At 36.3% G+C, this 25,526-nt stretch overlaps 1 protein-coding gene across 1 annotated transcript; it reads left to right on the top strand.

The window, feature by feature from the left end:
• The first annotated feature begins 292 nt into the window (after positions 1–292).
• VCAM1 (vascular cell adhesion molecule 1) lies at positions 293–19,501 on the top strand. Its single transcript, XM_005542580.4, has 9 exons — positions 293–470; positions 1,029–1,304; positions 3,584–3,904; positions 5,226–5,492; positions 9,695–9,970; positions 11,809–12,129; positions 13,025–13,291; positions 15,129–15,395; positions 18,574–19,501. The coding sequence occupies exons 1-9, from the start codon at positions 407–409 to the stop codon at positions 18,732–18,734; spliced, it is 2,220 nt and encodes a 739-aa protein (XP_005542637.3). The 5' UTR covers positions 293–406; the 3' UTR covers positions 18,735–19,501.
• Positions 19,502–25,526: the final 6,025 nt, after the last annotated feature.

Below are 25,526 nucleotides of genomic sequence, written 5' to 3'. Positions count from 1 at the left end.
AGAAAGTTTCATTCTGTAATCAGCATTGTCCTTTATCTTTCCAGTAAAGATAGCCTTTTGGAGTCGAAGATGAGGAAAAGCCTGTATTTTATAGTTTTGGAAGTGTCTTCTTTTGCCAGGACAGAGAGAGGAGCTTCAGCAGTGAGAGCAACTGAAGGGGTTAATACTGGAACTTGGCTGGGTGTCCGTTAAACTTTTTTCCCTGGCTCTGCCCTGGGTTTCCCCTTGAAGGGATTTCCCTCCGCCTCTGCAACAAGACCCTTTATAAAGCACAGACTTTCTATTTCACTCCGCAGCATCGGGCCACACTGGCTTCAGGAGCTGAATACCCTTTCCAGGCATATACACGTGGGACACAAATTAGGGTTTTGGAACCACTATTTTCTCATCACAACAGCAACTTAAAATGCCTGGGAAGATGGTCATGATCTTTGGAGCCTCAAATATACTTTGGATAATGTTTGCAGCTTGTAAGTTATTTTCCTTTATCTGTTTCAAATGTTAGCATTCCGTTTTAGCCCTGGTTTTGGCTTCAGTCAGTTTTGCGATAGTAGTGAAGTAGTGAAGTAAAGACACTGTGATTTTAAACAGTAGGAAAAGTTAATTTAACCTAACTTTTAATATGCAATTGAGTTTTGCTATATAATATTGTACTGTCATAGTTAGAGCTGAAAATTGATGTTTTTGGTATCTTTTTTTCCAAAGGCAAGTGAGTAATTCGGCTTCTGTCTCTAGTTAGTCTGTCTCCTTAGTTTCCTATACTTGACAATGAGGTCAAACTTAGCAAATAAAACGGCTTTGATAAATGGGCATCAAGGTTGGAACTGAGAATTCTCTTTAGTGAAGATGATTCCATAAACTTTTGTGAAAGTGACTTCGGTGCTTTTTGGCTACCTTGTAGTTAGTTTGAAGCGGCTTAGGAAAGAGATCAGTCTGATCCTATTTTAGACATTATACACAGAAGAAGGAGTAGAATACTAGACAAATTAGTGGTAAATTTGCTTCTGTCTTTTTTTTTGCTTTTGCAGCTCAAGCTTTTAAGATCGAGACCACCCCAGAATCTAAATCTCTCGCTCAGATTGGTGACTCCGTCTCATTGACTTGCAGCACCACAGGCTGCGAGTCCCCATCTTTCTCTTGGAGAACCCAGATAGATAGTCCGCTGAATGGGAAGGTGAGGAATGAGGGGACCACGTCTACGCTGACCATGAATCCTGTTAGTTTCGGAAACGAACACTCTTACCTGTGCACAGCAACTTGTGGATCTAGGAAATTGGAAAAAGGAATCCAGGTGGAGATCTACTGTGAGTGCTTTAGAAAATCTTCGTTTCTCTCTCAATTTTACTTTAAAATCGCCTTTTAAAAATGATATTTAAAAAAAGTTTTAAAATGGATATTCCTGTACAGATTCTTGGCTGAAGAACACACAACATCAGGAAAGCTAGGGACAGCTAAGGCCAGCATGAGAGAGAGCAGGAATCCAAATCTTGGCTTCTATTTCCTCCTCTGCCGCAAACACAGTGACCATGTATAAGACTTAATCTCTCTGGGCTCCGGTTTCCTTAGCTGTAAAATATCATTTCTAAGGTTCTTTTTGTTTTATTAAAAACAATCTTTCCACTTGATTACATCCTTACATGTTTACTTGCTTACGTCTCTGATTGATTTATGAATTCCATCCTTCAGGGATTTTCTATTCATTTATTCTTATGCAATTTGATGCTTAAAATTAGTTTAAACATTAAGTAGATCTATAATTAGTAATAGGTATTAGTATAAAAGTGTTCTCCTTAGACATAATTGTTAATATCTGCAAACATTTCACTCATTTGACTTTGGTAGTGTTGACACATTTAGGATTTTTTTTTTTTTTTTGGTGCCATGAAGCCTTGGTGCTCAACCGCTCAACTTCAAAGATATTTATATAATGCATTAGATTTGCCTCATGAACGTGAGTGGACGTCTCTAGTTTACCAGCCTGCCAAAATGCATCCCACTCCATTCTCCATTCAGCAAACAAAGTTAGCAAGAGGAGTAAAAAACTAACCAGACATAAATCATTTGCCTTTTGTTTCCGATGGCCTCTCTTTCTAAAAAACTGAACCCATTTATGGTCGTGTCTTCACGAAGACCTCATTTGATTATAATTACTTTGGTTCCATTCTGTTGTACCAGAGCCCAACTTTTCCCAGTAACCTTAATTGATTCTGCAACAAGCCCCATGTGTTGCTCAAGCTTCCCAAGAAACTGTGCTTGGCCGGCTGCTTTCAATTATGCTGGTTGTACATGCATAGTTTATGTCTGTGCAGCCTCCTGAGCTCCTTAAAAGCTTCCCTTATGTAAATACAGGGAAAAGTAGCAAGTTCTTATGTTACCTGACATCAGACTGTGTGGATTAGAGGAACGTTTCTTACAGAATATGAAGGACAGAAATTATTGCTGGAAAAAATGAAAAATACCATGTTTCTTCACATAGCAAAGAATTTCCAGCTCCTTTGTCTTTTGCCCACTAGTACCAAATAGTTGAAGATTTAAAAAAGATAAATGAAGACACTTCTGGCTTTAATTATCTTGCCTGAGGTTTTTCTCCAAGAGTGTCTGGTTTTCATTATGTATAACAGTTCTGTCTCCTTTCCACATTTGATTGTAATAGTGCTTAGAGTTGAGACCTTTGTATTCTTTTTGTTACACAGAGTTTTGAATTCACCAATATGTTACAATATGTTACTTCATGACAATGTGTAATGAAAAAGGTAACTCTTGCAAAGGAGGCAATGGCTACAAGAAGTAGTACATTTCCTTGTACTAGAAGCTTCAATGGAACACTTGGTGGGATACTGAGTTAGGCATTTCAGGAGGCAAATATGTGTTCCAGAACATAAAGATTGCACAAATGTATCTTTCTGGTGGATGAATTCCTATCAGAGGCACCGTTTTCAGAAGCTAATTACTTAAAGTTGGTCTTTTCATGTCTTAGAATATCTTGACAATAACTATTCTTTGCAATGACATTCCAAGCCTTAAAGTCATTATCTGTAAAATGGAAATATATCTGCCCTGACTATAATAAGAAAATGTGATGTAACATAATGTAAATCTGTAGTAGCAAAACCGAGTAATAGAAATCCTGAATTTAAATCCCAGCTTTACCATTTACTAGGTGTGTGACCTTAGATAAGTTATGTAAATGTACTAAGTCCAAGTCTTCTTTTCTGTAAAATGTGATCTCTATCTCCTAGAGTTGTTGTGAGGATAAAATAAAATAATTCATGTTAAATCTATAGCGCAGTGACAGCCACATGTAAGGTTCAATATAAACATTTTTTCTTCCTTCTTTTACTGTAATAACATGCAACCCTTAATATATACAGGATCAGAATAGAATAATGTTCTAAAAAATGTTTGCTTCCAATTCTTGCACCTTGAACTCACCCCAAATCATGACAGGCTATTTAAACAATTCTTCTGTATTAAGACTGTATTAACAAAAACACTAGGCTTGATTTGTATTGTGTTAAAGCAGTAAGAGACCTTATATCCCATGAGCAAAAAGCCCATCCATGTATTTGTTTGACCTTTACAGCTTTTCCTAGGGATCCAGAGATTCATCTGAGTGGTCCTCTGGAGGCTGGGAAGCCGATCACAGTCAAGTGTTTGGTTGCTGATGTATACCCATTTGACAGGCTGGAGATAGACTTAATGAAAGGAGATCATCTCATGAAGAGTCAGGAATTTCTGGAGGATGCAGACAGGAAGTCCCTGGAAACCAAGAGTTTGGAAGTAACCTTTACTCCTGTCATTGAAGATATTGGGAAAGTTCTTGTTTGCCGAGCTAAATTACACATTGATGAAATGGATTCTGTGCCCACAGAAAGGGAGGCTGTAGAAGAATTGCAAGTCTACAGTAAGTACTTGTGCGATGTGTTCCAGTCTTTGTGGGAATCCCACCTCGGTTGTGTATAGCAATAAACTTAGCAGCAAAGTAAAAAAAAAAAAAAAAACAACAAAAAAAAAAACAACAAAAAAAACCACTTGTATATAGTTTGTATTCCATTTGTATTCATTGAGAACATAATGTTTGCCAATAGTACAATTCAATGAAAAGAACACTGGATTTGGATGGAGAAGACTTGAGCTTAATTTCTGTCTCTATTAACTGTGTAAGTTTGGGTTACTTAATTTCTCTATTTCCCAGGGTATAAAAGGGGAATAGTCATACCACCAGATTGGGTAGTGAGAAACAGGTTCAAATAATAAAACACTTTAATATTGTTTTGTAAACTCTTATAGTATGCCTTGAAATATTAGTTGCACAGGTACAGAAACTTGACAAGGTGAGCAGTTATTCTCTCTCTGTGTGTGTATGTGTGTGTGTATGCATATGCACGTACATACATATGTGCATTGGACAGGGAAAAAATGATGGGGTTTGATTGCCTCCAATCTGCCTGATACTGCCAGGGGATTTACGGGAGTCTTACAGTCCCAGCGTTGTGTAGGAGTGGGCTCACTGTGCTCGGTTCTAGTCTAAAATGCTATGTTTTGCACTGGGCACTACATTTAAAAGGAGTATTGCCAACTATGGCATGTTTAGCTGAAAGAGAATGAGCTGGGCAGGCTTTTAACAATATTTTGAGAAGAATAGTCAAGATAGAGGATATTTTTCCTAAGAGAATACAAAACCTGGAAAAGAGCTCTAATTAAGCATTTGAAAGACAGTTATATGAAAGAGTGATTTACCTTTTTCTGTAACAGCACATGGCTGAATTATGGCCAATATGTTTAAATTAGTATAGAGAGAAGATTTCAGCTCAATAGGGAGAAATGTGCTAATACGTAGAGCTGTCCAAAAATCAAATTGACTCTTTTGGAAAGCAATGGGTTGATTCTCTCAGTAAATGTTGAAGTTGACTGGAATGGGCACTTGGCAAGAATGCTTAAATGGGACTCCTACCCTTTAGTGGGAGGTTAAGCCACATGGTTCTTCTTAATTTCTGACTACCTATAACCGTCTGAAAAACATGAAACATCAACTAAACTCGATCAGTTTAGTCAGAAACTGGATAGATTATTTTGAATGATTCAGCAGTTCTTTATACTAATTTGGCAGAGTAATTTCATCAAATTGGTGGAAGCACATAAATACTGTCTAAGAGAAATACATTCCCTCTGTTGCACTGGGATGATGCTTAGCAATTGCTAATATTATTTTTTTGCCTTTTCAGTATCACCCAAGAATACAGTTATTTCTGTGAATCCATCCACAAGGCTACAAGAAGGTGGCTCTGTGACCATGACCTGTTCCAGTGAGGGTCTACCACCTCCAGAGATTTTCTGGAGTAAGAAATTAGATAATGGGAATCTACAGCACCTTTCTGGGAATGCAACTCTCACCTTAATTGCTATGAGGATGGAAGATTCTGGAATTTATGTGTGTGAAGGAGTTAATTTGATTGGGAAAAACAGAAAAGAGGTGGAATTAATTGTTCAAGGTGAGTAGAATGTGAAAAAGGAATGACAAAGGTGCTGTCACTGGGATTTGAGCAATAGTCACACAGCTTCAATGCTGAAATTGCTTCCCTTAGTTTCACTGATGACCTATCTGGTTGCCATAGCCTTTAGCACAAATATATGTTTATCTTACTAGTACTTCTTGGAAGTCTTCCCTCCCAGAGTTTCCATGGCTCTGCTTTTCTGATTCTTTTTCATCTCAAATCACTTTTTCTCTGCTTCATTCCCTCACTTTTTGTCTTCCTCCTGCCTCTGGTATACTGGTATTTTCAAGTTTACATCCCTGGGTCCCCTTCTCTTCTCACGCTAGACTCCCAAGAATTAGACTACAATATGTTGATTACTCCCAAATTCATGTTCCAATTCCATGCTGTTAATTCCTGTCAGTTCTACCTCAAAATGCTCCCCAGAATATGACCTCTTCTTCACCCCACTTGCCATTGCCTTAGTTTATCATTTCTCACTTGGGCTCTTGCAAGATATTCTTACATAACAGCATTCACTAAACACCAGGTATGTTTCAGATATGCCGTCTTCAAGAAATAACTAAAAAGTAAGTATTTTGTATTCCTTTTACAGATGAGAGAGTGGAATCTCCCAGAGATTAATAATGACGCCACCTATTGATTGTACACCTAATGTTTCCCAGGAATTCTACATTCTGCTTTATATATTTTATCTCATTAATCTTTACCACAACACTACTAAAAACCCAGGCTCAGGATAGTTCATACTTTTCCTAGGGCTAAATAGCTCTTTAGTTGCATTTACTATGATTTTAATACAGTTTAATTTTAATGAAAACCCCTTTGCCTTTTTAATTTTATAGCTGATTATCTTTATATTTCTCTTTAGAAATATTTTTAATTGATAAATCATGATTGTTTACATTTATAGATTACAATGTGATGTTTGATATGGGTATACAATGTAGAATGATTAAGTCAACATATTCATTGCCTCACTTATTCTTTTGTGGTGATACATTTGAAATTCACTTTCTTAGGTATTTTAAAATACACAATATATTTTCATTAACTATAGTCATCATGATGTACAATAGATCTCAACAACTTACTCTCCTGTCTAACTGAACCTTTGTACCCATTGACCAACATCTCCTCGTTCGCTTCCTCTCCTTGCCCCAGCCTCTGGTAACCACCATTCTACTCTCTACTTCTATGACTTTAGAAGTAGATCCCACATGTGAGTGAGATCATGAGGTACTGGTCTCTCTGTGCCTGGCTTGTTTCCCTTAGCATATGTCCTCTGGGTTCATCCCTTTTGTTGCAAATGACAGAATTTCCTCGTTTGTTTTTTAAGGCTGAATAATATTTCACATATTTTGTGGCTAATTATCTTTAAATAGTCTACCTGCTAACATTCTGTCCCTAAAATAATCAATCTTCTGCACTGCTCCCAGGGTTTATTACCTTAAACAAAAAGGTGCTCATTTTCTATAACTTCAATCCATTTCTTAAAACTGTCACACAGAACTCTTTATGATCTGGCCAGAAACTACCTTTGCAGCTTTGTTGATAACTTGGTGCCCCTGCTTATGCTGTTCCTTTTGCCTAAAATGGCCTTTCTCCTTCCTTCATCCGGCAAAGTCTTAGCCATTCTCCAATACGAAGCTCATGTCAGCCTCCCAGTTCCAGATTGTGTCAGACCAAACTACATATTCTTTCCTTCGTGTACACTCAACACTCCTTATAGTCATGTATGCAGTTCTGTTCAGTTCCACACATATTAAGAGCCCTTGTCCAAGAATCCAAGAATTCTACTTGGTACCGAGGGTACAGACATGAAAAAGATATGACAACTGCCCTCGGGGGGCATACAAACTAGGAAGGAAGGACAGGCATATAAATAGATAACTCAAATATCCCTTAGTAAGAGCCAAAACAGTATATCTTTTTAAATGTGCCTTTCCACTAAACTGTAAATTCCTGCTCTGGGCACGATGGTTCAAGCCTATAATCCCAGCACTTTGGGAAGCTTAGGTGGAAGGATTGCTTGAGGCCAGGAGTACAAGACCAGCCTGGGCAACATAGTGAGACCTCTGTTTCTAGTTAATTTTTTAAAAAATCTGTAAACTCCTTAAAGTCAGGAATTCTCTGTGTGTGTGTGTGTGTGTGTGTGTGTGTGTGTGTGTGAATGCTTGGATTCTTAGCACAATACCTAACACATAATAAATGTTCAGTAAATGTTTGCTGAATTAATGAATAGATTATAAACATGGGTAGCATAGTCTTTTGTTTGTTTGTTTTAGGAAATGAGGTCTTGCTATGTTGCCCAGGCTGAACTCAACTCCTGGGCTCAACTGATGCTCCCACCGTAGCTGCCTGAGTAGCTGGGATTATAGGCACATGCCACCCAGCTGTAGTGACACCCAGCTCAACACAAATTTTTAAAATGTGAAAACATGGTATTTAAACTTGGAAGATTAAAATAAAAATAAAACTCACCATAAGTAGATTATCTCAGTTGGATGTTAGGTTAGCATTCTCAGGTGACGAGGAAAGATGTTACACTAATGAAAGTATGTAAAGCTAATCATTCACCCTGGAATAATGCCACTCCATAATAAACTGTATCCTATTCCAGTGTACAAAGGATTTGTATTTTGGGGTTGGGGAGAGTTGTTTTGCACTTTGCATCACATGGGATACTACTGGCCTAAAGTACTGAAAGTACTTTCAAAGAAACTTTCAGCTACCTAAAAGAGTTACTCCTCCAGTGGTTCCAAGTTCACATGGCAATACATGTGGCCACTGTAAAGAATGACTTAGAAATGTTCACGCACAGGCAGTGGATCTGTTTTTAAAGTTCCTCATTCTGACATTAGCCTATAAGAAATTCGGAAGCTCTGGTTGTTTCTGTGAATGAGCTCTCTTTCAAAGTCTAATAGCATATCAGTTTATTGAGGTAATTTGAGGAGAATCTTCTTCAGAAAATACTAAGATGTCACAATTAGAGAAACCTATTAAGAAAAATAACTGATGACACAGATGAGAACCATGCAAAATGTAATATGTTTGGATTATTTGTATATTGAGATTTCTTTCTTTTACCTCAAGCCTGTAATTTACAAGTAAGATTTCAGTGACTTTTATGGGGGTCTCGTCTGTTGCTTTCAGAGTTGCCCAGACACTCTCAGTTTCTTCAGGGAAACAGAGCCAAGATGTAGTGTTCCCTTTCTTCCTAAATAGCAGTCATCCAAAAGAAGCCCATGTACTCAGCAGGGACAGTGCTGATGGCCAAAGGACATTCCTGGGTATTTGAGTCTTAGGAGTTTGCCCTTACACCTCAGCTTTCAGACCCTGAGTTAATTGTAAAGTATTTTTATATTACATCAGGCAAATTTTGGAGGTGATTTATGTATCACTTTAATGCTTAGATTTTGACTTTGATTTCAGGGTGATTCTATGTGACTTTCAATGGTATAACTGTATTATTGAAACAGAAGCTCTAAATGCTTGTCCACTGTGGGTATTATATCTAATTAAGAGACATTTTTTGTAGCTTTTTCCAGTACCCCTTTTAGATCACTTTATCTCCATATGAGGATGACTTGATTTAGTTGTTGTAGCAACTGAAAAACTGGGATCTTGAATCAGACCCACCTGACATCAAGTCCTAATTTTGTTACTTGTAAACTGGGCAAAGTTATTTAGCATTTCTGAGCCTAAATTTCCTCAAGAAGAAAAAAGAGGGGTAAAAAGAGGAAGAGAAAGAGTAGACGCAGAAAGAGAAGGCAAAGAAGAAAGAATAGTACTAGTGTACGAAATTATTGATTTTTTATATATATATATAGTAATTTAGATAGTGCTTGACACACAAGAACCACTTACATTCTTTGAGTGATTGTCCACTCTTACAGTGATTTGATAAACTACATTTGAGCAGAGACTCTATTATTGCTATGAAGAGATACCAACCTCTCTTGACAAATTTTTATCCATTCAGTTTGTTAAATGAATGAATCAGCAAACTATAATGGTTTCATTCTAAAAGATGTGGTCTTATTTCTGATAGTCCCAAGGTGGAAAAGAGTAATTTCTTCTTGGCATAGATATTAACTGAAAGGAGATCCGGAAAAATAAAGATCATATGTCAGAATGTGATGAAAGAAGAAAATAATCTTACGTTCTTTTCATCTTGCTTTCTACTTCTGTCCCAGAGAAACCATTTACTGTTGAGATCTCACCTGGACCCCGGATTGCTGCTCAGATCGGAGACTCAGTTGTGTTGACATGTAGTGTTATGGGCTGTGAGTCCCCATCTTTCTCCTGGAGAACCCAGATAGACAGCCCTCTGAGTGGGAAGGTGAGGAGTGAGGGGACCAATTCCACGCTGACCCTGAGCCCTGTGAGTTTTGAGAACGAACACTCTTATCTGTGCACAGTGACTTGTGGACGTAAGAAACTGGAAAAGGGAATCCAGGTGGAGCTCTACTGTAAGTGGTTTTCAGAATTGTTTATTTTTATTTTTATTTTTATTTTTTCCAGTTCTATTGGAAGAAAAACAATGCATGTCTGTGATTTGCAATGAGATTCTTATGTTTAGAAAAGGAATTTAGCATTGTGAATTTTGTTCCTAAATCTGAATCAGAATGGTTTGATACAACATTATTAGCCTAAATCTCAAGTACGTATTACATATATACACAGCACCCACAATCCTTGGTTTATGCCTTGTCAAACTCTCTTATCATGCACTTGAACACACTACATGCTGGAGGTGAGTGCATTGGGGTCAGTGCCCATTCAGATGACTGGGTGGAGGTGACTACTCCAACTACTCCAGTTGGGAATGAGTCGTTTTAAACTATTTTAAGGCACTGCTTTAAAGCACATTTGAAGAGCTGTCTGCAGGATGGGAAAAAAAATAAGGGAATAGGAAGCAAAAGGAAGCCAAAATTAAAGATAAGGAATTAGGTTGGAGATGGGGATGGTCAGTGGCAGTGGCTAAGGTGAAAAGCAGAATCAGGAAGTAGCGTTAGATCTTAATGTTGATTTATGCCACCTACATATACTATGCTTTCTCTTACTCTTCTTGTCGTCTTAATAAACACTCTTTGCAACCTCAAACCTCCATGAACTTGACATTGCTGGAGTTCCTCAGTCCATATTGAATGAAGAACAAAATATGCAAAGTAACCATAAAGTTATTTTTTTGAGAGGGTCACTCTGCCTTGAGTTCTCACTTCAGTAGAACTCAAGAGAACATATTGTAGAGATTTTCTACCAGAAAGCCTGCCCAAACTTGTGTTACCCTTCAAGATTTTGTTCAGAATGGGTCACAGTGTGCCTGTAAATGGATTTGAGTCTCTCAAAAGGAGGATACATTTTATTTGCATTATTATATTACCCAGAGTCCATGATCTGCTGAGATAGGCACATTCCCAGCAGAAATGAGAACCAGCAGTGGAGTCTTATTGCAACATAGAAATATTTGAGCATGTATCACTTTAACAACATTTTTGTTAAGGAAAAATATGTTTAAGCATTATTCTTGCCCTTGATAGCTATTTTAGTCTTATTTTTATTGATTTGTGCTGTATTAGAAAGACTAGAGTTAAGCAGTTCTTTTCTTGATTACAAGTATTATCTGAGAAATATTTAAAACTTGCTGCCTAAATTTGGTCATTAAAATTTAAACTAAGTTGAGAACTTCCTTGTTTGTCTTATTTGATACTGAGAGACTGCACAGCTGTGTAAAACCAAAGCTGGGCTCTGAGGTCAGAGAAATACGGATTCTCAGCCCATCTCATTGACTTCAACTAGGTATAATGCATGAGGAAAGTCTCTTAGCCTCTATATGTTTCAGTATTCCTGGCTGTAAAATAACTAATACCCATTTTACATAGCTGCTTTGAAGACTGAGATAATGAATATTAGAGGACTAGTTGATACTAAGTATTCAACATAACATGGCAAATTTAAAACATGTAAAATATATACTTACTAAATAAGATAGTGGAAGCTGATGTGTACTTAGAAAAGATCAAGCCATGGCACACAGCAAGATTGCATATTAAGAAGAAAAAAAAATAAGAAGTGAACATTTATTACTCAAGGACTGGATATACTAAGTAGTTTTTGTTTCTAACATTATTCATATATAATATCATGAATATGTCATTTATAAATACTGTTGTTACTTATATATTGACAGTCATTCTATCCCAGGTCAATTAAAGCTGTCATTTTTAGGCCTTTACATTTAATAAAGCTTAGCTCAATTTTTCCTTGAATATCGCGTATAAAAATCATTTTTGCTTGCGTTTTGCAGCATTCCCTAGAGATCCAGAAATCGAGATGAGAGGTGTCCTTGTGAGTGAGAGCCCCATCACTGTAAGCTGCAAGGTTTCTAGCGTGTACCCCCTTGACCGGTTGGAGATTGAATTACTTAAGGGGGAGACTGTTCTGGAGAATAAAGAGTTTTTGGAGGATACAGATATGAAATCTCTAGAGAACAAAAGTTTGGAAGCGACCTTCATCCCTACCACTGAAGATACTGGAAAAGCTCTTGTTTGTCAGGCTAAGTTACATATGGATGAAATGGAATTTGAACCCAAACAAAGGCAGAGTACACAGACACTTTATGTCAATGGTAAGTACATATGTGAGGTATCTACAGCTTAATACCTGTCTCTTTATCATGTTTGCCAGGCAATAGTTAACATAAGGTTAATAGTTAAAACCTCTGTAGAGAAAAAACATAACTGAAAAGAAATTTCAAAATAATAATGATTGTAACAAATCACCCTCCATAAAGTTAAAAGAGTAACTATTTACTGACTTATGATGCTTTGAGTTGGCAGTTTAGGAAGGGGCCAGCTAGGCAGTTATTCTGCTCGATATGGTATTAGCTGAGCTCGCTCATGCATTTTCTGTAAGGTTAGCAGGACTGGCTGGTCTCAGATGACTTCACCCACATGTCTGGAGCCATATCTGGGATGACCTGGCCTCTCTTTCTTTATGCGTTGTCACCCTGAGAAACAGTAGCCTAGATTTACTCACCAGAGCTCAGTTTTCAAGAAGGTGTAAATGAAAGCAGCCTCTTCAAGGCCTGGGTTTGGAAGTCCTACAGTGTTACTTCTTCCACATTCTATTGGTCAAAGTGAGTCATGAGGCCAGCCTAGAGTTTGAAGGGGTGGAAAAATAGACCACATCTTTTTACAGAAGGAGATTCAAATAATTCATAGTCTTGTTGACTCTACCATAAATGGCAGTACACACTATCATTGACCCTCGTCATTCTTTGGTTGCAAGGGAGGTTATACTGAACTTACTTCCATTAGAAAACACCATGACGTGTCCACATTCTGCTCTATCATTTGGTATCAACTAAAGTAAATAAGGACCAAAACCTCTTGTGTTAAATTATCAAGGTTTATAAACTGTTTGCATCTGCTGAACCCATAGCCCAGTTTTGCAACATTATTAAAACTCTTTGGAACTCAGGGCATAAGGGGTCCAGCTAACAAGACTCTCTGCCTTTTCAGTTGCCCCCAGAGATACAACCATCTTGGTCAGCCCTTCCTCCATCCTGGAGGAAGGCAGTTCTGTGAATATGACATGCTTGAGCCACGGCCTTCCTGCTCCGAAAATCCTATGGAGCAGGCAGCTACCTAATGGGGAGCTACAGTCTCTTTCTGAGGATGCAACTCTCAACTTAATTTCTACAAAAATGGAAGATTCTGGAGTTTATGTATGTGAAGGAATTAACCAGGCTGGAAGAAGCAGAAAAGAAGTAGAATTAATTATCCAAGGTGAGCAGAGTGTGAGTAGTGAGTTATCCTTGCTAGTAATTTTTTTGGTTATGTTACTGATTATGAGTAAAGTCTTCTTTGAAAACAAAATTTTTACTACAAAAGTGTGTTGAGGGTTTTGAAGAGCTTATGATGTTTCCAATGTATGGAGAAATTTCCTGAAATTGTCCTTTCTCATGAATCGTTACAAGTTTCTTATCCTGAGATTCTTTCAAACTTAAGTGAAATGCAAGCCTTCAGGACCTATGTCAGAAGTTCCAGTTACACTTATGAGGCAATGGTTATGGTGTTGAGATAAGAATAGGAAGAGGAATCTCTTCATTTGGAATTATGTAGGATTAAAGCCACCATATCTGGCTGAATTGAACTCTGAGTGGCAATCTCACAAGATGGCCAGTAGTATTTGCTTAGAAGCCTAAGCTGGCACTTAAGTCTTTTGCAAATTCTGAGATTATTAGTAGCCATGACTCTGTCCTCTCGTTCATCAGCCTGACAACATGGAACCACTAAAGTAGATTAAGTCAACAGATCTAGGCCCCTTCCCTTTAGAATGGAGACCCAAGATTGAGAAAAAGACAATTCCTAGTTCGCAGGTTGAAGCCATATGGAGTTATGAGCAAAATCATCAAGTGATCAATGTGGATTTCCTCCATCCCTTCCCCTTTGGGTATGAGGGTTCTTGTCTTTGTCAGGGCTGTCATTTCCTCTCTTACACCTTGGCATTATTCCCACTAAGATATTAGTGACTTTCTTGTTATCTCAACTCAGTAAGATTTGTATTTTAGAAGAAGAATCTTGGAAAGGCAATGCACATCCTTAAAACCCAGACAACCAACCAACCAAACAAACAAACAAAAAACCTTTTGGGTAGTTGTCATGACCTTGGAAATGGGGAAAGAATTTCAAATCAACTTACAAAATAGAAGACCTTAATAGGGATTAAAAATTGGTGATATGGTACCTGCATCCACCAGTTGTTGCATTAATAGACATGTTATATGTCAAATACTTAGCTCAGTGCCTGGAACTTAATAAATGGCAATAGTGTTGTTAAGGATAGTGAAAAAGCCGCATCTGTACAGCTTAACTTCTTGATTGAGGGATCCAACTCAAAACTCAGAAACCTGTAAAAGCCTTTGTACTTCAAGGAAATTTTTGCAAAACAGTATTACAAAAAATTAATTTTCTATTTCACATCTGAATTCTATAACTCTTTATTAAACACTGTATTTGTCGATTTTCACACTGCTATAAAGATAGTACTTGAGATTGGTAATTTATAAGAGAGGTTTAATACAGTTCCACATGGCTGGGAACACCTCACAAAATGTGCAATCACGGCAGAGGAGAAAGGAAAGCAAGGCACATCTTAGCATGGTGGCAGGCCAGAGAGAGTGAGGACCTGCCACACTTTAAAACCAAAAGTTCTCGTAAAAACTCACTCACTGTCATGAGAACAGCAAGGGGGAAACAGCCCCCATGATCCAATCACCTCTCACCAGGTTCCTCCCTCAAAACCTGGGGATTACAACTCAAGTTGAGACCTGGATGGGGACACAGAGCCAAACCATATCAAACACCTATTCTTTGTGCTAGGCTGGGTAAATAATTATATTAAGGGACATGAAAGAAGCATAAGCCATGTACTCTCTTAGTTAAAACATGATCATTTCCAACAATCTAGCAATGCTCGACTTCTTTACTGGCTCTTCTTAACATTTAATGCAAACACTTAGCACAAATAGCTCCATGGAAGCTGTTGTTGATGTCACTGAATTAATATGGAATTGGTTCATATTTCACTCAATCAGAGATGCCTTTTAAATTCTCTTTACAGCTACTCCAAAAGACATAAAACTTACAGCTTTTCCTTCTGAGAGTGTCAAAGAAGGAGACACTGTCATCATCTCTTGTACATGTGGAAATGTTCCAGAAACATGGATAATCCTGAAGAAAAAAGCACAGACAGGAGACACAGTACTAAAATCTATAGATGGTGCCTATACCATCCAAAAGGCCCAGCTGAAGGATGCGGGGGTATACGAATGTGAATCTAAAAACAAAGTTGGCTCACAATTAAGAAGTTTAACACTTGATGTTCAAGGTGAGTTTGTTTTGAGTTTTTGTTTTTGTTTTGTTGGTAGTAGTTCAGAGGTTCCATGGATTACTAAGAGTTTCTAATATTTGATGAATGAGTTGGCAAAATGGAGCTGTGGTTTATTTCTTAATGGTTCTTGGAATAATCAAGCACAGCTGCTTTATCCTATAAAGTTTAGCCAGGAAGTTGACATTAATCATTCGTGAGTGAGGAATTCCTGCTTGCTTTTTTCAGTTTACAATGTATCATTTGTCTCTGAGGTTTTGCAGTTGCTAAATGTTTAACCATATTTCCCAACATTTTCCCTGGAGGTTATAAGGAAACGAAAGAAGTAGGATTGGCACGTTGAAAAAGAAGGGTTCTATCCAGACCCTCTTCCTTTCTACCAGAAGGAAACACTATTTTCTGAACATAGAGTAACTGCAATTTTCTGGATTGACTCTTTTCAGGATAATAATTGGGAATAGTAAACTTGATCCTGAACAACATAAAAAAATCTCTAGACTATCGAAAAGCCTCATTAAAATTCAAGCCACTTGCCATCCCTTCCTATTCTGGTGAACAGAGAAAGAGAGGAGCAATATCCTCACTGGAGAAACTTCAAAGGCCCCTTAATCTCCTAAGCCCTCTTGTGAATGCACAGTAGGTAGGATCTGCTGATCTTATTGGTGAAGTAGAATACATCAGCCTTGGCTGATCAGTCTCACACTCCTTGCACATCAATTAGCTCCTATTGTGTAATGGAAGCCATACTTGGCGGTGGAGTGCAAACAGAACTACAAACAAATGCCAAGTCTTAAGAGGTCTGGCACTGGGCTATTGGAGTGAGCAATCACTTGTCAATGCAGAGAAAATTTGAACCTATGTCAGAAACAGGTAAAGTTTTTGTTCATCTGCCCAAATTTCTCAAAATGGCAAGCCTTACCATATATATGTTTTCCACCTTCACAGTACCTCCTCAAAACATGCCAATAGCTATATAGCTATACATCCATCTAGAAATGTTAAAGAAGGGAAAAACAGCATGACTCTTATGTAAAACTTCTAGTCATCCACCTGCAGTGATTATCCTGAAAAGAGTTGATCTAGCTAATGCAGTTACTATGTGTTCAAAGTAGGGAACATTTACTTTGTATCCCATCACTCCAAATGATACAGTGGTATATGCAATCAGTGCTTCCAATGAGGTTGGGGATGATTCTGGACAGATTGCAATCTCAGTTATGAGCAGGTTGAAATGTATTCATCTCTATTTTCTTTAATCCTTAATGCCTCTGGGCCACCTTTAATTAGTCCTATCCCCAGGAAATTGGTCCCCTAACATTTCTGTAATTCTTTTGTTAATTAATTGTTATCTTTTAAAGACACATCAAACGTGCTTCACTACTTTTTAACTCTCTCACACACATTGCTTTATTTCCTAATTGCTTTATCAAATTAGCCACTTATATAATTGCTCCTTTTTACTCGTTATTGAAATGAACAATCAAAGAATATTAAGCACTCAGCTAGAAACTCATGCCCCCAAACTGAATATAGTTTAAAATAGGTAAAATTTAATGAAAACCAAAAAAAAAAAAGGACATTTTTCTGGGTATTTTGAACTAGATTTCTTTTGTATTTGGCTGAATTTTTTATTTGTTTCCTTTTGTCTTGGCTTGAATGTATTCCATTAATAGAAATCGTCAGGAGTTTTTAAAGATATTCAGTGTTTATACAACAAATAGAAAATTGTATTTGAAGGTTGCCCTGGCAACTACCTTGGCAGGAAATTTGTGTTTTTCTGCCGATGCCTGCGGGGAAGACTGAAAGGCAAAAGATAATATATATTACATTGAAAAGAAAGCAATAGAAATGGAAATACTATTTCTCAGCATGTCATCAATATTGATGTCTAATCATAATCATGTTGATGGACATCCCATTCAAATATTACGCTTATATTTGACTAGCTCAGCTCTTGCAAGGGAAAGTCAAAAAGTGGGGCCATTATCATTATGCTTAGGGTGAACCGTTTTTCTTCAATAATTTGAAAAAATGACTACACATCATCTGTTGCTAGTGATTCTTTTTACTTGGTTTATCTCCAGTGACTGTCTTCTTCAGATGTTCTTATAAAGTTAAGATGTTAAACGGTATAACAGCTGTCAAATGATTTTTTAGCAGATTAGAAAGAATACTAATTTTGAAGTTTTTGTATGCTGTACCTACTGTGCTCCATTTACAACTAAATGGCAAAAGCAAAATGTAGAGAGAAAAAATGTTATTAATGTTTAAAAAATACTTTTTTGGTGCCAACTAGGCCAAGCAGTGAGTCCGGTGATGGACCAAAAAGAAAATAGATATACATGTCTTGATGTAATGTATAGCCTAGGGGAGGAAACTAAACTTAATAAGTTATATGGATAAATAATAATTATATGGATAAACGTTTAATTAAAAGCTGTGATAAGGTTTTGAAGGAAAAATGCGTGGGTTTTGAGAATACGTTGAGGTTCTGAATTTAGAATGAGGGAGATATAGATCAGAGAATGCCTCTAAGAGACATTTAAGCTGTAACATAATGCTGTCCAAAGAACTCCAGTTTATCAAAAGATGATATAAATGCTGAAGAGGAAAAACATATTAATATGCCCTATTTCTGACATAAAAACATAGAAACTTTCATATATCTCTGAAAAAGCCATTGGCAAGATTTTTTTTTTTCTCTTACCATCTTATTTGTGGCATTTAGCTATAATGGTCACACTTTGAATGTTATAAGGATTTTCTTAGAGAACTGGTTAGTCATTTCAATTCATGGTCATCAGAGTCCCAGTTCTTTAGTAGATATTTTTATTTCCCAAAGCAAGTGCCTCTCTCCAATTTCCGTTCTTGTTAAAAGAGCCCTAAAAACTGTATCCTCCCTTCCATTTTACAACTGAGCCTGAATCTATTTGAATCCAAGTTTGTAGAAGCCAACAACTATCATCTTTAGATCCATCATGACCATAGCAACCACCAACTGATTATTTGGATAATTCAGAGAAATATGCATCTTGGGTCCTGATGGTTCTTATCACTGCTTTGATTCCCTTCTCTTTGGAGAACTAGTTGTACTGTTATAATAAAACATGTAACTGTTGTTATTAAATGCTATCTTTTTGTACTAGACATTAATTGCATCCATTTTGTTATTTTCCAGGAAGAGAAAACAACAAAGACTATATTTCTCCTGAGCTTCTCATGCTCTATTGTGCATCCTCCTTAATAATACCCGCCGTTGGAATGATAATTTACTTTGCAAGAAAAGCCAACATGAAGGGATCATATAGTCTTGTAGAAGCACAGAAATCAAAAGTGTAGCTAATGCTTGATATGTTCAACTGGAGACAGTATTTTTCTATGCAAATCCTTGATACTGCTCATCATTCCATGAGAAAAACAATGAGCTGAGAGGCAGACTTCCCTGAATGTATTGAACTTGGAAAGAAATGCCCACCTATGCCCCTTGCTCTGAGCAAGAAGTCAAAGGAAAACTTGCTGCCTGAAAAACAGTAACTGCCATCAAGATGAGAGAACTGGAGGAGTTCCTTGATCTGTATATACAATAACATAATTTGTACATATGTAAAATAAAATTATACCATAGCAAGATTGCTTAAAATAGCAACACCCCATATTTAGATCGTTAAAATAACTAGTGTTGCTTGGACTGACTATTATAATTTAATGCATGTTAGGAAAATTTCACATTAATATTGACTGACAGCGGGCCTTTGTCATCTTTCTTCTATTTTATTCCCTTTAACAAAATTTTACTCCTATAAAGTTTATTGACAGTAATTTCAGGTTTCATAAAGATGCCTGGTTTTATATTTTTATAGACAAATAATAAGCAAAGAGAGCACTGGGCTGACTTTCAGGTACTAAATACCTTAACCTATGGTATAATGGTTGACTGGGTTTCTCTGTATGGTACTGGCATGGTACGGAGATGTTTCACGAAGTTGGTTCATCAGACTCCTGTGCAACTTTCCCAATGTGGTCTAAAAATGCAACTTTGTTTTTATTTTCTTTTGTAAATGTTTAGGTTTTTTTGAATAGTAAAGTGATAATTTCTGGAATTAGAACGGTTGTATGTTTATTTATTATAAACTGCCTCCTTTAGTCACATTGCAGCTCTTTCTGAAATGCCAAGTCATAAGAGTAAAATATTCAAACTATGGAAATAATACAGATACTCAAAATGTGACCCTCAGACTACTTTTATTAAAATTACTGTAGGAACTTGATAAAAATTTAGATTTCTTGGTGCCAGACTAAGATATTGAATAGAAATGTCTGGTTTTTGGTCCTTGGAATCTGCAATTTTTTAATTTAGAAAAATATACACAAAAAGATGTAATGCAGATGAACATGCACATGTTAATGGACAACAAATGAACACCTGTGTACAGAACATTAAGAGCAAGAGATAGTATAACTATTCTTCAGAGCCTTTTATATACCACATAGTGATGGCAATACTCTTCCCTCACTGAGCGGTAACCCATAAATACCCTGAATTGATCATTTCCATGCTTCCTTTGGAGGTTTTATACCTGTCTATGTATCCCTAAGTAGTACATCACTTAGTTTTGCGAGATTTTGCATTTATATAAATACAATCCAATTATACATTTGCCTTGTAACTATTCTTTCACTCAAAGTTATGTTTTTCATAATACATTTATGTTGTTGTGTAGTTATAGGTCATTCATTTTTCTCCACTTGGAATGGATTTTTTTAAACTTTTAAGTTAAGGGGTACAAGTTTAGTTTGTTACATGGGTAAACTTGTGTCCTGGGGGTCTACTGTACGGATTATTTCGTTAGCCAAGTATTAAGCCTAGTCTCCATTGGTTGATTTTCTTGATCCTCTCCCACTTCTCACCCTCCTCCCTCCAAAAGGCTCCAGTGTGTGTGTTTCCCTGTATGTGTCCATGTATTCTCATCATTTAGCTCCCACTTATGGGTGAGAACATGTGGCATTTGGTTTTCTGTGTTAGTTTGCTAAGGATAATGGCCTCCAGCTTCATCCATGTCTCTGCAAAGAACATGATCTCGTTCTTTTTTATGGCTGTATAGTTGGAATGGATTATTTACAGAACACAGGGTGGGCATACAATTTCATCATTTTTAGATGATGAAATAATTGTCCCTATACCATTTATTGAAAAGCCCATTATATATATGAAGAATATATATTTATATTCATAAATTAATATATATTTCTTTTTACAAATGTCTCTTGATCATTCTAGTTTTTGAACTTCCATACAAATATTAAAGTCAGTTTGTTAAGATATAGAACAAAAAATTAAGATTTTAACTCAAATTATATTGAACATATAGATCACTTTGAATAGAATTGATATTTTTAAAGCATTGAGTCTTCTAATCCATGAACAGAGTATAGTTATTATTTTTAGATTATCTTTAATAAACAGAAATGTTTTTTATTTCATAAATGCCTTATTCCTTTAAAAAATTATTTCTAGGGAGTTTGTATTTTTATACTATTATTCATAGTATCTTTAAAATTATATTTATTTGAAGTATAACTTTCATACAATAAAACTCATTACTACCACAATCAAGAAATACAACTTTTTTTTTTTTTTTAATCACTTTAAGATTTTCATCAGGCTCCATTGCAGTGAATCTCCCCATCCACCACCTCCTCTGGCCCTTGGCAAAAATCAATCTGTTTTCTGTCACTATACTCTTGCCTATTCTAGAATTTTATATAAATGAGATTATACAGTATATAGTCTTTTATGTCTGTCTTCCTTCACTTAGCTTGACTCTCCTGAGGTTTATTTATGTCATTATGTATATCAAGGGTTTGTTATCTTTATTGTTAGAGCATACCACTGAATGCTTATGGTAAAGCTTATTTACCTAGTCATCAGCAGACAATTAGGTTGTTTATGATTTTTGGCTATTGTTAATAAATCTGGTATAAGTATTTAAATACAGATATTTCTGAGGATATGTGAATATATATATATGGAGAGAGGGAGAGAAAGAGAGAAAGAGAGAGACGTAAGATTTGGTCCATTACTCCACATCTACATAAACACTTGGCATTTGTATTTTAAATTTTTGCCATTCTAGTGTTGAGTCATGGTATCTTACTGTAGTTTTAATTTCCCAATAACTAATTAGATTGAGTATCTTTTCATGTATTTATCATTTTTATGTATCTTATTTTGGGGAAGTATCTATTAAAAACCATCACCCAAATTTTTATCAGGTTGTTTGTCTTCTTATTGAATTCTAAGAGTTCTTTTATATATGAATAGAAATTCTTTATCAAATATACATTTAGCAAATGTTTTATTTCAGTAATTGCAGTGCCTTGCATTTTCATTTTGTTTTTAACCATGACTTTTCCTATCCCAAGGCAACAAAGATTTTCTCATTCATTTTTTTCTAGAGGCATCATACTCTTAGTTTTACATTTATATCTATGACCCAATCCAAATTAATTTTGTGTATGATGTGAGGCCATGGTGAAAGCTCATGTTTGCATATATATATTCAACCATTATAGCACAATTTGTTGAAAGGACTTTTTCTCTCACTGAATTACCTTGACATTTTTGCAAAGAATCGATTGGCCATATTTGTATGGGGCTATTTTTTGTTTTTCTTTTTGAGATGGAATCGAGTCTTGCTCTGTCGCCAGGCTGGAGTGCAGTGGCATGATCTTGGCTCACTGAAACCTCCGCCTCCTGGGTTCAAGCAATTCTCCTGCCTTAGCCTCCTGAGTAGCTGGGACTACAGGCACATGTGTGTGGGGCTATTCTGAACTTTCTTTTGTGTTCCATAGATTGATATGTATCTTCATACACAATATGACACTGTCATGATTACCATAGCATTATTATAAGCCTCGAAATCAGATAGTGTGAGATCTCCAATTTAAAATTTCTTCAAATAGTTTTGGCTAGATTAGATCCTTTGCCTTTCCATATGAATTTTAGAATCTGCTTGTCGATTTCTGTAAAAAACCCTGCAAGTATTTTGATTAGGATTCATTGAATCTATACATTAATTTGGGAAGAATTATCATCTGAATAATTTTGAGTTTTCCAACACATATATGTATAATTTCATCTTCTTAGGTCTTCTTTAGTTTTTTTCACCAATGTTTTATTGTTTTCAGTGTGCGAGTCTTATACATTCTTGGCGAAATTTATCTTTAAGTATATCATGGTTTTTGATGTGGTTATAAATGATATTGGTTTTTAAATTTCAATTTCCAGGTGTTTGTTCCTAATATATGAATATACAATCAATTTTGCATACTGACTGGGTATTCTTCAATCTTGCTAAACTCCCTACTCCAGTTCTAGTAGGTTTTTTTGTAGATTCCTTAAGATTTTCTACATAGATGATCATATCTTCTGAGAATACAGATAGTTTTACTTCTTTCTTTTCAACTTATACTCTGTTACCTTTATTTATTGCACTGGCTAGAACTTCCAGTAATATGTTGAGTAAAAGTAGATAAAACAGATATTCATGCTTTAGTCCTAACCTTAGGAAAAAAGGCATTAGGTCATTTACATGTATTATGTAAATGTTATGATGTAAAATGTATTTTAACTATGACGTTAACTGTGAATTATCTTAGATACAATATCAGGTTGAAAATTTCCTTCTATTCTTTGTTGTTGAGAGATTTTATCATAAATAGATACTGAATTTTGTCAGGTACTTTGTATACATCTATTGCGATGATCATGTGGTTTTTGTTGTTTCTTTTTGTGCCTGTTAATATAGAAAATGGCATTAACTGTTAAATATTAAATGAACTTTTTTTCATTACTGAGGTTAGCTCATTTGCTCATGGTGTACTATTCATTTTATATATTGCTGGATTGAATTTGTTAAAATTTTATTAAGAATTGTTGGGCCTGTGTTAATGAAGAAAGCTGATCTGCAGTTTTCTTTTCTTGTAATTTCTTTTGTCTGGTTTTGGTATAAGTAATGCTAGCCTCATAGAATGAGTTGGAAAATAGTTTCTCCTATTTCATTTTTAGGGAGAATTTCTGTAAAATTGGCCTTATTGCTTCCTTAAACATTTTATAGGATTCACTGGTGAAGCCATCTGGGCTGGGAGTATTCTTCCTGCGAAAGATTTTAGCTATAAATTCAATTATTTGGCCGGGCACAGTGGCTCACACCTGTAATCTCAGCACTTTGGGAGGCCAAGGCAAGTGGATCACGAGGTTAAGAGACTGAGACCATCCTGGCTAACCCGGTGAAACCTCGTCTCTACTGAAAAACTTAGCCGGGCGAGGTGGCGGGCGCCTGTAGTCCCAGCTACTCTGGAGGCTGAGGTAGGAGCATGGTATGAACCCAGGAGGCGGAGCTTGCAGTGAGCCGAGATCACGCCACTGCACTCCAGCCTGGGTGACAGAGCAAGACTCCATCTCAAAAAAAAAGAAAAAAAAAAAAGAAAAAAAACACACCATTTAAAAAAAAATTGACCACTGACTATTTCAGCTTCCTATTCTTGTTGAGCAGGTTGTAGTAACTGGTGTCTTTCAGGAAATTTATCCATCTTATTTCAGTTGGGTTTACTGCCATTAAGTTGTTTATGACATAAAACATTATTATGCCTTTAATAACTGAAAAATCTTTACAAAGCATTTTGATCTAAACGAAAGGGGGAACACATCCCATTAAAAATCTGTGCTATACAGCTAAAGCAATGCTTAGAGAGTAATATATAGCACTAAATGTCTACATTGTAAATACGGTCTCAAATCAATGATCTATAGTTCTTCATAGGAAACTAGAGAAAGGAGATAAAATAAAACTCAAAGTAATCATGGCAAAGGAAAATTTAAAGATAAGATTAAAAATAACAAACAGGCAAACAGTAGTGATTCAATAAAACCCCAAACTGGTTCTTCGAGAAAAATAGTAAAATTCATAAACCTCTAGCCAGACTGATATTAGGAATGAGAGAGGACATATCACTCCAGATCCTACAGACATTTGAAGGAAAATAAGAAAATTATAAATAAGTTTATGCCAATAAATTTGGCAACAATGGACAGATTCCTTGAAAGAAACAAATTATCAAAGCTCAATGAAATGGAATAGACAATGTGAATAGCTCTATATCTATTAAAGAAGTTAAACGTGTGGTCTCAAAAGAAAACTCCAGGCCCAGATGACTTCATTAGTGAATTCTACCAAACATTTAAAGAAGAAATATTACCAATCTTACATAAATTCTTCCTGAAAATGGAAAACGAGGGCCTTTTTTAAAATCAGGGCTTCAACTGATTAAATGAAGCCCACCTACAAACTAATCCAGAGTAACAAAAGGCAACAGATCAGCGGTTGCTTTGGGGCAGGATGGGGGAGGTAGGGAGGGATAAATTGCAAAGGAGCACAAAGAAAATTTTCAAATGATGCATATTTTATAATACTAATTGTGGTGATAGTTTCATGGATTTCACGTATGTCAGACATCAAATCGTATAGTTTAATACATGCTGTTTATTACATGTCAATCATACCTCTATAAAGCTCTAAAAAATAAAATATTTAAAAAGAATCGCCAGGCGCGGTGACTCATGCCTATAATCCCAGCACTTGGGAGTCCAAGGCGGGCGGATCACGAGGTCAGAAGATCGAGACCATCCTGGCTCACACAGTGAAACCTCGTCTCTACTAAAAATACAAAAACCAAATTAGCTGGGCATGGTGGCTGGTGCTCATAGTCCTAGCTACTCAGGAGGCTGAGGCAGGAGAATGGTGTGAACATGGGAGGCAGAGCTTGCAGTGAGCTGAGATCGTGCCACTGCACTCCAACCTGGGCGAGACTCCATCTCAAAAAAAAAAAAAAAGAATCTACGGCATCATATATACACATTTAATACACAAATACATAAGATAGAATTATATATACTGTGGATAAATCCCCAAATACATTAAACTAGTATTTTAAAAATTGCACCTTTTTGACAATAAGATCTGGAAATGTTAACTTGTTCTTATATTTCTTTGATGTTTCCAATCTGTCCTCTCTTTACCACAAATATCCACATTGCTATGGAAGATTTCAGATTGGTATAAAAAATGCAAA

This window comes from Macaca fascicularis, chromosome 1 (genome assembly GCF_037993035.2).
Source record: "Macaca fascicularis isolate 582-1 chromosome 1, T2T-MFA8v1.1".
Taxonomy (NCBI): Eukaryota; Metazoa; Chordata; class Mammalia; order Primates; family Cercopithecidae; genus Macaca; species Macaca fascicularis.
The sequence above is the reverse complement of the archived record's forward strand: the minus strand, read 5'-3'. Positions and strand labels throughout refer to the sequence as shown.